At 43.1% G+C, this 16,144-nt stretch overlaps 1 protein-coding gene across 4 annotated transcripts; it reads left to right on the plus strand.

The window, feature by feature from the left end:
• The first annotated feature begins 180 nt into the window (after window positions 1-180).
• On the plus strand, window positions 181-15,652 carry LOC124637558 (zinc finger protein 358-like). 4 transcript variants are annotated; one of them, XM_047174120.1, is made up of 16 exons: window positions 181-334; window positions 1,159-1,266; window positions 1,659-1,751; window positions 2,613-2,791; window positions 3,189-3,276; window positions 3,589-3,802; window positions 3,884-3,966; window positions 4,458-4,673; window positions 5,156-5,306; window positions 5,633-5,789; window positions 5,877-6,017; window positions 7,302-7,378; window positions 7,711-7,848; window positions 8,366-8,473; window positions 13,653-13,768; window positions 13,913-15,652. In XM_047174120.1, the coding sequence occupies exons 2-16, from the start codon at window positions 1,210-1,212 to the stop codon at window positions 14,336-14,338; spliced, it is 2,244 nt and encodes a 747-aa protein (XP_047030076.1). In that variant the 5' UTR covers window positions 181-334; window positions 1,159-1,209; the 3' UTR covers window positions 14,339-15,652. The 4 variants fall into 4 exon arrangements, with proteins under 4 accessions (XP_047030076.1, XP_047030078.1, XP_047030079.1 ...); XM_047174122.1 differs by having other exon boundaries at window positions 2,613-2,785; XM_047174123.1 differs by having other exon boundaries at window positions 1,677-1,751.
• The last annotated feature ends 492 nt before the right edge of the window (window positions 15,653-16,144 follow it).

Raw genomic sequence — 16,144 nt, forward strand, 5'->3', positions numbered from 1 at the left:
TCTATGTTTACCCACTTGGGCACGATACACGAAACAAACCGATTCACGAAGTATTTTTTACCCTCATTTTAGCCTATAAAAAATCCTTGATCGGTACACATAAAGGATTTCATTTTAAAGAAAAACATTTCTTCAGTTCAAAGCAAATGGATTTCGCAGTAAATACTCAATACTGAAGATAAAAGTTTAGCGGAGCTTTGTTTGTCTATGGTGCGGTTGGAATGGAAATGGAAGATAGCCATTTGTCTGATAACCAAACAATAGAATATATTGGCTTTACGTGTGTAATTTTGGACTTAAAACGATCAATCTTTAAACATTAAAGAATATCCAGGTAAGTTATTTTTAAAAAAATGATATGACTTTGGTTATATTATTGTTTTCATCGACGATGAACTATCGATAAGTTCTATGATTGCGTCACGTAAACGTATAGATATGTAAAGCAGCCACAATTTTCGCTTTGAACGCAAAGATTCTTGCTGAAGTAGTGTTATTTTCATGTATTAATAATTAATTAGAGGTATAATGATTATTGTAACTAACCTTCTACTTTGACAGGATAACCTAACCGTTTTTTACATCTTTAATCTTCAAGTTGACACCATTTTTGTTTCGGCTTTCAGTCTTTATTATTAGAACGATGTGCTTCTGTAGAAATGAATATTTTATTACCAACGGGTGGTCATTTTGTGTAAAACTTGTTAAGTTATAATATAAAATATAGCCAAATGATAAGGTTATGTTGATGTTTTGGTTCAAGGATGTTTTATGATGTATCTAGAATTAATGACAGGAGGGTAATCTGTGCCCTCATTATCAGTTTACTTTTATTGGAATTAGATTTATGTTTAAGTAGTGTTCATTTAATGAAATGAGACATATTTTAGTATCTAGACTAATTGGGAATATTAATTTTCCTATTCTAGACAAAATCTGTTTTACATAAGACTAAAATCGGATTACTATCCTTAAATGAATAGAAAAAGTGTTTTATTGTTAAAAGTAATACATGAACTCTTGAATGGTCCCCGTAATCATAACAAAATTACACAGCATAGTTATTAGGCAATAGTCCTAAGAGACTGTTCTTCAGAGTAGAATATTTCATAGTTTCTACCTGTTTTTCATAATATCAATTTAATATTTACTTTTTAGATGGCACCTGGATCTACCAAGGAGTCAATGGTATGAAATCAAGAACTTACTATGGATGGGGAACCAGAAGACTTCAACCTCCAGTGGGAGGAAGAAGTTGAAGTGAAGGTAAAGAATTAAGAGGTTTTATATTTTTTGTTTATACTTTATGGTACACCCCACTATCATTGCAAAGTGAGTACACAATCTGTAGATGGTGAAAAGATTATTTAAATCAAAAAGTCATATTTGTCGAAGACTTGTGTAGATACTTTACTGAGCTTGAGATTATCTGCATGTCAATGGGTTAAATAGCAGCATAATGCACTCCACGTATCTGGATCTAAATGTCACTTGAATTTATTATCTATTCTATTAAAAGTTTTGGACCCTATTATTTTACTAAATAGAATATTATTGCATGCCAAGTACATTATCTCTGTAGTTTTTTTATAGAGTAGTTTGTCACATTCTTTTTTATTTTCTTCTTATGATTTCTTTTATTTTCTTCAACACTGAAGAAAATGTTTGCTTTCCAGCACAGTCCAGGTGTTGTTGAAACGGAAGTGATAAGTGGTTTAGAAAATGTACAGCACACTGGATATTCAGCTATGGTGAGTGCTTTGAGAAAAGAATTTGTGTGGCTTGTTCAATGTGGTTTAAGTATATGAAAAAAAAAACCGGCCAAGTGCGAGTCGGACTCGTGCACGAAGGGTTCCGTAAATTACAGTTAAATCAACCTATCTCAAAAACTATAAGAGATACTTTGATCAAACCAAAAATCGTTGAAAGAGTTAATTAGCATGCATCACCTCTATTTTTTTTAGAATTTTATACCCCGTAGTTATAAAAATAGAGGGGGGGGGACATACTTTTTACGACTTTGAGAGCTGATATCTCAAAAACCGTTCACTTTAAGAAAAATGTTTTTTAGAAAACTTTATATCATTTTAAAAGACCTTTCCATTGATACCCCACACGGGTATGTACATCGAAAAAAAAAATTTCATCCCTCAGTTACATGTATGGGGGGCCCCACCCCCAATTCTTTTTTTTACTATTTAGTGTCATATTTTTGTAGCGGTTCATACAACACATATTCCCATCAAATTTCATCACTGTAGTACTTATAGTTTCCGAGTAAATCGGCTGTGACAGACGGACAGACGGACAGACGGACATGACGAAACTATAAGGGTTCCGTTTTTGCCATTTTGGCTACGGAACCCTAAAAAGATGTGTTCTTGTGTGACATGTAAAGTTTAGGTAAATATGCTTGAATATTCAATTTTCAACCAGTTCATTCTATCATTTTTGCCAATAGATTTGTTAATTGCTAAAACACAAGCATGGCCATAGTAATAAAAATAATCTGGAATTGCCCAAGTTACCATGCATGCATATTTTTTGCTTATTTTTTTCTATGCATGTACTTTTTTATCAGTAAAAAAAATGCAAATCAATTGTATACACAGACAACAGAAGAGATGATAAACACGGACCAAATGGCTGCTGAGAACTTAATGTATCTATCTCAAGATGTAGTCAGTTATACAGAGACGGCTGAGCTAGCCGATGATCCAAGTGTGGAGTGTGTCACTGAAGAGGTCATTACGGATGACTGGGTGATTCCTGGAGGCCAGGAAAGGTACCAGTAAGCTCTCTTCAATTATTTACATAATTATCAACATTAAACATAAATAGACTATCAGCCAAATACTTAAACATCATTCTATCTCAACCACAAGTATGTTAATTTCTGCGACAGCTATATTTTTAAATATATGGAACTTAAAGTTGAGTAACATACAAGTATTTCAAGGTACAAGTTCTATTCCTAAAATTATGTATTTCCATTCCATACTTACTGTTCTCAAGCCTATTATATGTATAGCATTATACATAATTATGGTTCATGATTACTGTTTAACTATTATCTCTGATAAATGGTGCATCTGTTATCAATAACCATAATTTTAAGAATGTCAGAAAAGTAAAGTATACTTTTAACAAGTTTAGTTATCATGCTTATATTTGTTTTGCTATTTCAGGGTGGAAGTTCCCATGGATCACTTGAACCATCCTGATTTGGTTCTTAAAGAAGAAAATGATGTTGATGTTCCTTTACCAACTGATCAAGTAAGTACTCTTTTTAACCTTACTTTCGGCGCATAGATGGCAAAGGTTAATCATTTTTTGATAGATTGACAATGCATGATAGATAACTGTTTGTGGTATGAGGCCATAACATTGTCACTCTAAAGACCTGTAGCAACTATATTTTTAAGTTCAAGAAAACAGCTCATGAAAAAGTCTCTTAAGTGATGTATATCATTTTGGCTTCACTAAAATCACTTGATGACCAATCTAACTACTGTCCTATATCTATCTATGCACTCCACCATATTTGTATAACCGTGAGCGTATTTTAATTTAAGTCATTTGTTACAGGATGAATACACAGCGATGCGTCCATGGCCGTGCGACTTCTGCTCTCGTCGGTTTCGCAAGAAGGCTGCACTCATGAACCATATGGTCGCCCATCAGAACGACCGGCCTCATGCTTGCAACCTCTGCGGCGTTCGATACGTACGCAAGTGTGATCTCATGAACCATCTCAAGGTTCACGCCTTTGTACCAGACAACCCTGATTCCATAGACTTTGGTTAGTAGAATATTCTAAATTAGTTTCTTTTTTTGTTTTTGATTGTGTGGGTTAAATAATTCAATGTTTTTGTTGTTACAGAGGATGTTTTAGACAATAACCAAATTGTAAAACCAAAGAAGAAACGAGGTAGACGGAAAAAGAATCCCGAACCTGTAGAGGAGGTAATTGAATAATATTACAGTTTTAATCTAAAATTAAAACTTTCAATAAGAACTTCAACTCTTCTTGCTTGTTTCTTTGCTAAATCTGACATTCACCAAAATCAGGGTTGAACCTATAGGTTCTCAAGTACAATATATAAAAACGTTTCCACATACAAATACAACACACTCGCACTCACTTTATTAGAATGATATGTAGATTTAATTTATTTTACTATAGTGTAATCCTTTTTGTTTGAAAGACACGATTCAGGCTCTGCCTAGTGTGGTTTCACTGTTATTTTTGTAACTTGTAATTTGAGCTACTTATAAAGTTGATTTTAATTTATTTATTTCCTTTGCTTTCCTTCGACGAATTTAGTTGAGGCATAGAAAACATTATAGCTTGCACAGCTCCAAAAGTGTCAGCTTTCCGGACTCCCCGAAACGTTCATACCATTCGTCACCAGTCACGACTATAAACAGATGAATAACTAAAATGTTAATTTCAGAACGGCATGTGGGAGAACATGACGTCAGCGCGGACACAGCAGTGGTCGCGCCGCGCCCGCTCGCCGCCCAAGCCGCCCCCCTCCCCGCCCTCCCCGCCCTCCGAGCCCGCCCCCGTCACCCCCCCGCCGCCGCCCAGCGACCCCTCCCGACCCTTCGTCTGCAGGCACTGCGGGGTCGGCTTCGCAAGGGAGAAGGCTTTGCAGTCACATGCCAGGGTCAGTTTGAATTTGTTTAGTAATCTCGCAAATCTATAAATCTTGAAGGCCTATTTTGACTGCTTTGCGTTACTGAATCTGAATTTTGTGATTGCACATTGATAACCGAGAGCTCTTGGAGTTACCGTAAATGAAGGCTACATCCGGTAGTCAGTGGGTGATCGATTTTTTCCCTGCAAAATATAGAACACACTGGTAGCACTAGTGCCATGCACATATCCTATAAAAAGTCGGTCAGAAAATCCTACAGAAAAACTGTCCGATTATTATCTGTCCTACTAAAAGTCTAACGATTGCAGGCAGCTGAAAAGTACGTTTTGAAAACTACCTGCCGATTGCACTTATACCATTTTTGATCAAAGCAGCAGTAGCACGTGCAGTCGGCAGTTGCAGTCGGCAGCTCGCTTTCAAAACGTACTTTAGATAACTATAGATGATGTCGATCTACGAGAGCGGTACTAATGTAACAATAACGTTGTCAGGTGCACGGCGGCGACTCGCCGGTGGAGTGCGGCTCGTGCGGCGAGCTGTGCTGGTCGCGCGAGGCGCTGGCCACGCACATGCAGCAGCGACACCCGCATCTGCCGCCGCGGGACCCGCAGCCCGACCCGCCATACGACGACTCTGACTCGGGTAACCTAACTATACACTACATAATTTAAACCTTTCTAATCAGGCAACAACATTTTTTTCCGTAAATATATCTTACCTTTTCTACGTCAAAGTATATGAACTATCCGATATATAATTAAATCGATAACTTAGAGTACCCGCACACTGAAGACTAAACAATCAGCCGACAGTTGAGTTTACAATCGGTCTGATACCTTTTGAATATCTGATCTTTGCAATGTGCGTAGTAACATTCACCTTCTCATTTGTAAAGTCGATTTGAGTACTGAAAATGATTCGGTTGTCGTCATATTAAATGGTTCATCTAACCGTAAGTGTGTGTTTAGGCGACGACATGGAGTTCCGTTTGTCTCCGCTGTCGGCGGGCGGCGGCGAGCGAGCCGTGTACGACACGATGCGCGGGCCCGAGCTCTTCTGCCAGGACTGCGGCGTCGCCTTCCAGCGGGCCGACCTGCTGCGGAGGCACGTAGCCGCCGCGCACAGGTACCACTACACGTATACTATTATAAAAGAAATGATTTGATTGTTCGGAACTACTGATTTGAATAATTCTTTATTTGAATGCTACAGCTACAAGCGACATGACAGCTCGAGCAGCACGTGGGCGGAGCACACATGCGACGTGTGCGGCGAGGGCTTCACGGACGCGCTGCAGCTGCTCGCGCACGCCGAGGGACACGCCGAGCGGCACCGCACCGTCTCCGCGCCCAGGTACACACACACTACGTAATGTATGCTGTGACAGCAGCACGTGGCGGCGAGGGCTTCACGGACGCGCTGCAGCTGCTCGCGCACGCCGAGGGACACGCCGAGCGGCACCGCACCGTCTCCGCGCCCAGGTACACACACACTACATAATGTATGCTGTGACAGCAGCACGTGGCGGCGAGGGCTTCACGGACGCGCTGCAGCTGCTCGCGCACGCCGAGGGACACGCCGAGCGGCACCGCACCGTCTCCGCGCCCAGGTACACACACACTACATAATGTATGCTGTGACAGCAGCACGTGGCGGCGAGGGCTTCACGGACGCGCTGCAGCTGCTCGCGCACGCCGAGGGACACGCCGAGCGGCACCGCACCGTCTCCGCGCCCAGGTACACACACACTACATAATGTATGCTGTGACAGCAGCACGTGGCGGCGAGGGCTTCACGGACGCGCTGCAGCTGCTCGCGCACGCCGAGGGACACGCCGAGCGGCACCGCACCGTCTCCGCGCCCAGGTACACACACACTACATAATGTATGCTGTGACAGCAGCACGTGGCGGCGAGGGCTTCACGGACGCGCTGCAGCTGCTCGCGCACGCCGAGGGACACGCCGAGCGGCACCGCACCGTCTCCGCGCCCAGGTACACACACACTACATAATGTATGCTGTGACAGCAGCACGTGGCGGCGAGGGCTTCACGGACGCGCTGCAGCTGCTCGCGCACGCCGAGGGACACGCCGAGCGGCACCGCACCGTCTCCGCGCCCAGGTACACACACACTATATACATAATGTATGCTGTGACAGCAGCACGTGGCCGGACCACACATCCATCCACTGCCCGCCACCTTCTAATCATCGGTCCACTGTCCCACACTGTTTACCCAAACGCAGTGTCCACTCTAAAACTTGTCTGCTACATCAACTATGCGTCCGTCTGCAGACATGGCTGACCCGCTGCCATTTCAGCATGCTAAATCTACGAGCAATTTCGTTCTCTGATGCTGCTTACAACGGGTTTATTTACTTACTGTCGGTTACGGTAAATTGTGGAAATATCGTTTCATGCAAAATACAAAAATGTATGAAAGCGCATTTGTCACGGAGACACGGACGGGACAGGAACGAGGCAATCACGACCCGGTCCCGTTCACACCTCGTTCGAGGTATCATGTCATTCGTCACGTATGCAGCGCCCTTTGTTGTTGACCATACGTTCCCGCTTCCCGTACCTCCTGTATCCAGACAAAATAGAACCTTAATAACCAACGTTTTTCTGTTACAGGTTAAAAAGAATGTCAAAAGGTCGAAATAATACTTCAACATCGAATAGTTCACGGCAGTTTCCTTGTAGGGTTTGTGGTAAGTATTTAGAAAATTAAATACATTAGCAGTATTATTTTGAAATAACGTTATTTATTTCATTATGCACAACAAAATTTATACATAACAAAAATTCTAATCGTGCCCGCTTTTTAAGCGAAATTCTCTGACCGCAAAAATAAGGTAGAGCAGGAGAGTTTCAGAGAGTTTCCGATATCTGGCAGATAAAACTTGCCATGGAAAACTTGTAAAATTAAAAACTGATTTGCCATAGAAATAAAAAAATCTATGGCATTATCTGACAGATAGCTATCTAGAATTTTATGTGGTACCTCTGAAACTGGCCTGTAACAGTTTATTTGTGTAAACAGGCAAGGTGTTTGGTTCGCGGAGTTCACAACAGATTCACATTCGTATACACACGGGAGAGCGACCGTACGCTTGCCGGTTCTGTTGGAAGGCGTTCGCCGACGGCGGCACGTTACGGAAACACGAACGAATACATACAGGTATGTAGTTATTTAAGACTATATGGAACTGGTAAATACATATTTTATATGTACACCAGTTTTTGACATCCTCCTAACCTTATTATATTAGCATTTTATTTGTGGTCATGTTTTCTTCTTTCCATACTTTTCTGTCTACAGTCATCTCACAAGTATCGTTCTTTCTAGACATGTCGACTTTCACATGCAAGTTTTTTTATGACATGTATAAAGGTTCAAGGGGGTTATGAACTTTAACTTTCTAATACTGAATCTTCATAGAAGTGACTATTGTTAAGTTTTGTGTGTGTTTCCCACTCGCAATAAGGTTGTAAATCCAATGACCAACTCATATGCATATATACTTAACATATACATAATGTAGTTGACTGCCTTGTTGGCAGAGTAAAATGGTGAGTGCACTTGTGTCTGCGTAAATGTTTGTGCACTATAAAGTCCTGCGTAGCTGGCTGACCTCGGCCTTGGAGGTATTATGATTATAATATATGTTTTCTAATATTGTGGTGTATTCCTGCAGGCGAGAAGCCGTACGCATGCGCAGTGTGCCCGCGAGCGTTCAACCAGCGCGTGGTGCTGCGCGAGCACGTGCGCTCGCACCACTCCGCGCCCGACCGCCGCGCTAACGGTACCTAACATAATATCTCACATATAGTATACACTAGCACGTCAACCAGCGCGTGGTGCTGCACCACTCCGCGCCCGACCGCCGCGCTAACGGTACCTAACATAATATCTCACATATAGTATACACTAGCACGTCAACCAGCGCGTGGTGCTGCACCACTCCGCGCCCGACCGCCGCGCTAACGGTACCTAACATAATATCTCACATATAGTATACACTAGCACGTCAACCAGCGCGTGGTGCTGCACCACTCCGCGCCCGACCGCCGCGCTAACGGTACCTAACATAATATCTCACATATAGTATACACTAGCACGTCAACCAGCGCGTGGTGCTGCACCACTCCGCGCCCGACCGCCGCGCTAACGGTACCTAACATAATATCTCACATATAGTATACACTAGCACGTCAACCAGCGCGTGGTGCTGCACCACTCCGCGCCCGACCGCCGCGCTAACGGTACCTAACATAATATCTCACATATAGTATACACTAGCACGTCAACCAGCGCGTGGTGCTGCACCACTCCGCGCCCGACCGCCGCGCTAACGGTACCTAACATAATATCTCACATATAGTATACACTAGCACGTCAACCAGCGCGTGGTGCTGCACCACTCCGCGCCCGACCGCCGCGCTAACGGTACCTAACATAATATCTCACATATAGTATACACTAGCACGTCAACCAGCGCGTGGTGCTGCACCACTCCGCGCCCGACCGCCGCGCTAACGGTACCTAACATAATATCTCACATATAGTATACACTAGCACGTCAACCAGCGCGTGGTGCTGCACCACTCCGCGCCCGACCGCCGCGCTAACGGTACCTAACATAATATCTCACATATAGTATACACTAGCACGTCAACCAGCGCGTGGTGCTGCACCACTCCGCGCCCGACCGCCGCGCTAACGGTACCTAACATAATATCTCACATATAGTATACACTAGCACGTCAACCAGCGCGTGGTGCTGCACCACTCCGCGCCCGACCGCCGCGCTAACGGTACCTAACATAATATCTCACATATAGTATACACTAGCACGTCAACCAGCGCGTGGTGCTGCACCACTCCGCGCCCGACCGCCGCGCTAACGGTACCTAACATAATATCTCACATATAGTATACACTAGCACGTCAACCAGCGCGTGGTGCTGCACCACTCCGCGCCCGACCGCCGCGCTAACGGTACCTAACATAATATCTCACATATAGTATACACTAGCACGTCAACCAGCGCGTGGTGCTGCACCACTCCGCGCCCGACCGCCGCGCTAACGGTACCTAACATAATATCTCACATATAGTATACACTAGCACGTCAACCAGCGCGTGGTGCTGCACCACTCCGCGCCCGACCGCCGCGCTAACGGTACCTAACATAATATCTCACATATAGTATACACTAGCACGTCAACCAGCGCGTGGTGCTGCACCACTCCGCGCCCGACCGCCGCGCTAACGGTACCTAACATAATATCTCACATATAGTATACACTAGCACGTCAACCAGCGCGTGGTGCTGCACCACTCCGCGCCCGACCGCCGCGCTAACGGTACCTAACATAATATCTCACATATAGTATACACTAGCACGTCAACCAGCGCGTGGTGCTGCACCACTCCGCGCCCGACCGCCGCGCTAACGGTACCTAACATAATATCTCACATATAGTATACACTAGCACGTCAACCAGCGCGTGGTGCTGCACCACTCCGCGCCCGACCGCCGCGCTAACGGTACCTAACATAATATCTCACATATAGTATACACTAGCACGTCAACCAGCGCGTGGTGCTGCACCACTCCGCGCCCGACCGCCGCGCTAACGGTACCTAACATAATATCTCACATATAGTATACACTAGCACGTCAACCAGCGCGTGGTGCTGCACCACTCCGCGCCCGACCGCCGCGCTAACGGTACCTAACATAATATCTCACATATAGTATACACTAGCACGTCAACCAGCGCGTGGTGCTGCACCACTCCGCGCCCGACCGCCGCGCTAACGGTACCTAACATAATATCTCACATATATAGTTCGGCCATTCAGAGAATGCGTTCCTGACACGTCGCGATTGAACTGACGACGTAACTTTGCAATGGCGTTGCAGTTACGATAAAAATATTTTTGCTGGTTGTTTACCGTTTTAACCATTGAGGAGCATTAAAACAACATTATTATATCAATAATCAATGAATGTTATAATTTTGTGCCAAACTGAGTGTCAAATAACTTGGTAAACAATATTTTTCTAAATCTATACTGCGCTATTACAAGGTTATGTCAGCGGTTTATATTTTGTAGTGCTGTGCTAAAAATAACAGGCAAGTATCGTAATCTGTTCTTATACAGTTATAATATAAAATAATACGTTTTGATTTTCTTTTTATAGTTCGGCCATTCAGAGAATGCGTTCCTGACACGTCGCGATTGAACTGACGACGTAACTTTGCAATGGCGTTGCAGTTACGATAAAAATATTTTTGCTGGTTGTTTACCGTTTTAACAATTGAGGAGCATTAAAACAACATTATTATATCAATAATCAATGAATGTTATAATTTTGTGCCAAACTGAGTGTCAAATAACTTGGTAAACAATATTTTTCTAAATCTATACTGCGCTATTACAAGGTTATGTCAGCGGTTTATATTTTGTAGTGCTGTGCTAAAAATAACAGGCAAGTATCGTAATCTGTTCTTATACAGTTATAATATAAAATAATACGTTTTGATTTTCTTTTTAAGAATTGGAAAATAATGGACTATAAGACTTAATTATAACGTTTATGAAATATAAAAATAAAACTATGACCAAACCGCATTTTTATACTTAGATTAAAAATGGTAACCCCAAATGGCGTTATGGGCCGCCATTTTGTGACGCTAAAACAGTCGTCCGTTGTCGTTTCGTGCGCATAGACCACGTTTTTCAAGTGTTTTCGATCTGTTTTTATTTGATTACCCGGCTTTTGTTAGACCGAGATATCAGGATTGATTCTGTTATTGATAATAATATAATTATACATGTAGGCGAAGATGATGATGAAGACACCACCTCCTCAAGCAAATCGGAGTCTGATTAATATTCTGTTCGCACATTCAATTCAATGTACTTGTAACAAAGAATAAATAAAACAATTTTATTATATGAATATTACCTTTTTTTGGTTTCCACTTAAATAACTAAAATATAAAACAAATGATTCCGCCAATTTAAAACGAAAATAATCTTAAAATAATGCGGCGGTTCATTTTGAAGGAACGGTAACGAACTCAGTGTTATGTTGTGCCCATCACTAGTCGTGACTAACTGATAGGTGTCAGGAACGCATTCTCTGAACGGCCGAAGTATAAGAATTGGAAAATAATGGACTATAAGACTTAATTATAACTTTTATGAAATATAAAAATAAAACTATGACCAAACCGCATTTTTATACTTAGATTAAAAATGGTAACCCCAAATGGCGTTATGGGCCGCCATTTTGTGACGCTAAAACAGTCGTCCGTTGTCGTTTCGTGCGCATAGACCACGTTTTTCAAGTGTTTTCGATCTGTTTTTATTTGATTACCCGGCTTTTGTTAGACCGAGATATCAGGATTGATTCTGTTATTGATAATAATATAATTATACATGTAGGCGAAGATGATGATGAAGACACCACCTCCTCAAGCAAATCGGAGTCTGATTAATATTCTGTTCGCACATTCAATTCAATGTACTTGTAACAAAGAATAAATAAAACAATTTTATTATATGAATATTACCTTTTTTTGGTTTCCACTTAAATAACTAAAATATAAAACAAATGATTCCGCCAATTTAAAACGAAAATAATCTTAAAATAATGCGGCGGTTCATTTTGAAGGAACGGTAACGAACTAAGTGTTATGTTGTGCCCATCACTAGTCGTGACTAACTGATAGGTGTCAGGAACGCATTCTCTGAACGGCCGAAGTATAGTATACACTAGCACGTCAACCAGCGCGTGGTGCTGCACCACTCCGCGCCCGACCGCCGCGCTAACGGTACCTAACATAATATCTCACATATAGTATACACTAGCACGTCAACCAGCGCGTGGTGCTGCACCACTCCGCGCCCGACCGCCGCGCTAACGGTACCTAACATAATATCTCACATATAGTATACACTAGCACGTCAACCAGCGCGTGGTGCTGCACCACTCCGCGCCCGACCGCCGCGCTAACGGTACCTAACATAATATCTCACATATAGTATACACTAGCACGTCAACCAGCGCGTGGTGCTGCACCACTCCGCGCCCGACCGCCGCGCTAACGGTACCTAACATAATATCTCACATATAGTATACACTAGCACGTCAACCAGCGCGTGGTGCTGCACCACTCCGCGCCCGACCGCCGCGCTAACGGTACCTAACATAATATCTCACATATAGTATACACTAGCACGTCAACCAGCGCGTGGTGCTGCACCACTCCGCGCCCGACCGCCGCGCTAACGGTACCTAACATAATATCTCACATATAGTATACACTAGCACGTCAACCAGCGCGTGGTGCTGCACCACTCCGCGCCCGACCGCCGCGCTAACGGTACCTAACATAATATCTCACATATAGTATAATATACCACACCAGTCTAACCAAGGGGTATCGGGTTGCCCGGGAAACTGAGTTGAGGAGGTCAGATAGGCAGTTGCTTCTTGTAAAGCACTGGTACTCAGTTGAATCCGGTTAGACTGGAAGCCGACCCCAACATAGTTGGGAAAAAGGCTCGGAGGATGATGATGAGTATAATATACCACGTCAACCTACCTATATCTGTCAGATTTTACCATTCGAAAATTAACCTTTTCCACTATTGTAGTAAAGTTGAAAATCTTTTATAAAATACATATTTAACAGAACGAGATAGATTGGTTTGCTGTCGTCTGCACACAAGCTTTTACCCGTCAAATTCTCGTGTTGCATTCAGTCAAGCTGATAAAGCCAAGCCTTTATTTACCTCTTTTTATAATATTAGGTGACATGCTCAATACAGTTTGCTAGTCCAATTCGGCTTATTTTAAAGTAATAGCGACTTATTTTTAAGGTTCGTTGAATTTCCTGTAGCATTTGTGTCGTATTTTTTTTCTTATTAATTTTGCTGACATTATTCTCTTGTGTGACTAGGTGGGCCGGCTTACTGCTGTGTAGTGTGCGGTCGGACGCTGCATTCTAGCGCGGAACTAGTGCAGCACCTGATACAACACTGTGACGCTAACACTGCGCTCAAGAGACAACCCCAGGTGAGCATAGCGGCACTTGCTTTACTGATGAATATCCCCTTCTATTATCTTGTTACAAATGAACTGGATTACAAAATACTAGCTAATGAATGGTTGAAATTGGAATATTTGTCATGATAATTCTAATAACGCTGATGTTTACAGACTGGGCCACGGAAATATAAGAGACGGCGAAAATTGAAAACAGAGCAGTCGCCGACGACGCCGCGCGAGTGGGAACGCGCCTCCCCCTCCCCCGCGCGATCCGCCTCGCCCGCCTCCCCCGCCTCCCCCGCCAGCCCGCCCGCCTCGCCCGCGCCGCCCTCCGCGCCCGCCTCGCCCGCCACGCCGCCGCGCCGCCGCCGCCGCCGCGCCTCGCCCGCGCCGCGCCCGCGCATGATCCACACGGCGCCGTCCCCGCGCCGCCGCGCGCCGCCGCGCCCCTCGCGCCGCCCGCCGCGCCGCGTGGCCGACGACCTGCGCGCCATCCGCGACCCGCCCGACGCCGGCGGCCCCTTCAAGTGCGAGATGTGCTCGCTGGAGTTCCCGCGCCGCGACGCGCTGCTGCTGCACGTGCCCGTGCACATCTGACGCCCGCGCCGCGCCGCCCAACCGCACTGAGCGCCGCACTCAGCACGAGCACTACAATCTATCGTCGCACAGATGAATCTCAATGGATTGTGCCATCTCGATACGACGGTAGCGACGATCTTGGGAGCTCGCAAGGTGACTGTCTCGATATTTACAATAGCCGATGCTCGTCGGATTCGCCCCCGCTGGTGATTCAAGTTTCCGTAGTCTGTGACTTGTAACTGGAAAGACTTTTTGTAACAAGTAAATCATTGAACATCATATTGTATTAATTTAAATCTTTATATGAATACCTATAATGTGTTGTATAAATATACTTGAATGTTTATGTGAAGCCATTAATTAATGTTAATGAAATAGCTGTCTGTACATTGTGATAGTCAAAACATTTTGTATGATAGCCATTTGTTGTTTTTTTCCACTATGTTTTATAAGAAATCACCAAATAAATGCAAGTTATCTATCTGAAATCTTTAACTTTGTTGATATCAATTTCAATTGAAAAAACTTTTCAAAATTAAGTTAGAGGCTAAAAAATTTAGATGTTATTTTTTAGTCTTTGTATTTTTTAATGTAAACATGTAATTTGGCATGAAAATTGAATAGTAATCATTTTCAAATGAATAATGTTCTGCTTGTTGACCGTTGCTGTACGCGAGAGCGCCGACTGCGCAGATCACAGTATACGTACATCACGACTCCTGCGCATATCTTTGTTGGTTGACTATATTTACGCAAATACGACTGTTTTGTTACATTACCGAGGTGTGTTGGGTATCGAGTGTATTGTTGTATTATACTAATTGACTGATTTATTGATTAGTTCAATGTAAAATTATTATTATGCTAGTGTAAAATTATGTACATAAAATGTGTATGTAATAATAACTTTTGTGACAGTTTTGAAGTTTTCTTTGTTTACTACAAAATACTGTATGTTTTGGGGTTTTTACGGTTTTTATGAATTTATTGTGATATAGACATAAACATTGTAATGTAGAATTGTGCCATGTGATGGTTATGAAATGTTTTCATGCTTTATCTCAATAAAGACAGGAGATGACTCCAATCTGGATGTAAAAAATGTATAACCTACATACTTATTTGATCTAAATTGTTTATTTCATGTAAATGCAGAATTTGTCAACATGGAGTAACATGTAAGCTAGTGAATATTGTGCAATACATTCCCCAAAATGCATGGTAGTATGTATGCTTTTCTGAAATTATTGTAAAAAATCTCCTCTTCGTATAAAAACGAAGATTCATTGTACATAATATTGGAATTAAACGTTTATGTACTTTAAGAATTTATTTTGTCTTTATATTTTATAAGTAAGAATCCTGCCCCAATCTGAAACTCGCAGTAGTCGGCGTCGCCCGCTTGGCTGCGCCCATGGTATATGTTTTATGTATAACTAAACCTTCATATCTATTGGAGAAAATCTTGGTGGGACGGTATTACGTTGTATATTTAAAGAATGTTGATTATTAAACGACTCGAGTTGATATGTACTCTACCGGGTGGTAGAGTACATATCAACTCGAGTCGTTTGGTATTATTTGTATAAAACTACGGACTGTGACGCACACCAATCTGAATCGTAACGTATATGCCTCGCCTCTGATAAGTTCACGAAGAGTGCCAAAGTGCGGCCACGCTTACGCATATAATATGCTGCCTGGCTACCGTCAACGAGCGGTCGGCGATCCATAAGCGGTGCGTCGCCTAGCTGTACCCAAGCTTCATCCGCATCCGCTTATCTTATGTTACGTGGTTACGGAAAATGGACGGCTGTTTGACGC

Source organism: Helicoverpa zea, chromosome 16, assembly GCF_022581195.2.
Source record: "Helicoverpa zea isolate HzStark_Cry1AcR chromosome 16, ilHelZeax1.1, whole genome shotgun sequence".
Lineage (NCBI taxonomy): Eukaryota > Metazoa > Arthropoda > Insecta > Lepidoptera > Noctuidae > Helicoverpa > Helicoverpa zea.

Coding starts and splice junctions, on each gene's coding strand:
- LOC124637558 (XM_047174120.1), top strand. CDS start 1,210: ATGGATGGGGAACCAGAAGACTTCAACCTCCAGTGGGAGGAAGAAGTT. Junction 5,307..5,632: donor ATACGACGACTCTGACTCGG/GTAACCTAACTA, acceptor GTGTGTGTTTAG/GCGACGACATGGAGTTCCGT. Junction 13,769..13,912: donor CGCTCAAGAGACAACCCCAG/GTGAGCATAGCG, acceptor TGATGTTTACAG/ACTGGGCCACGGAAATATAA.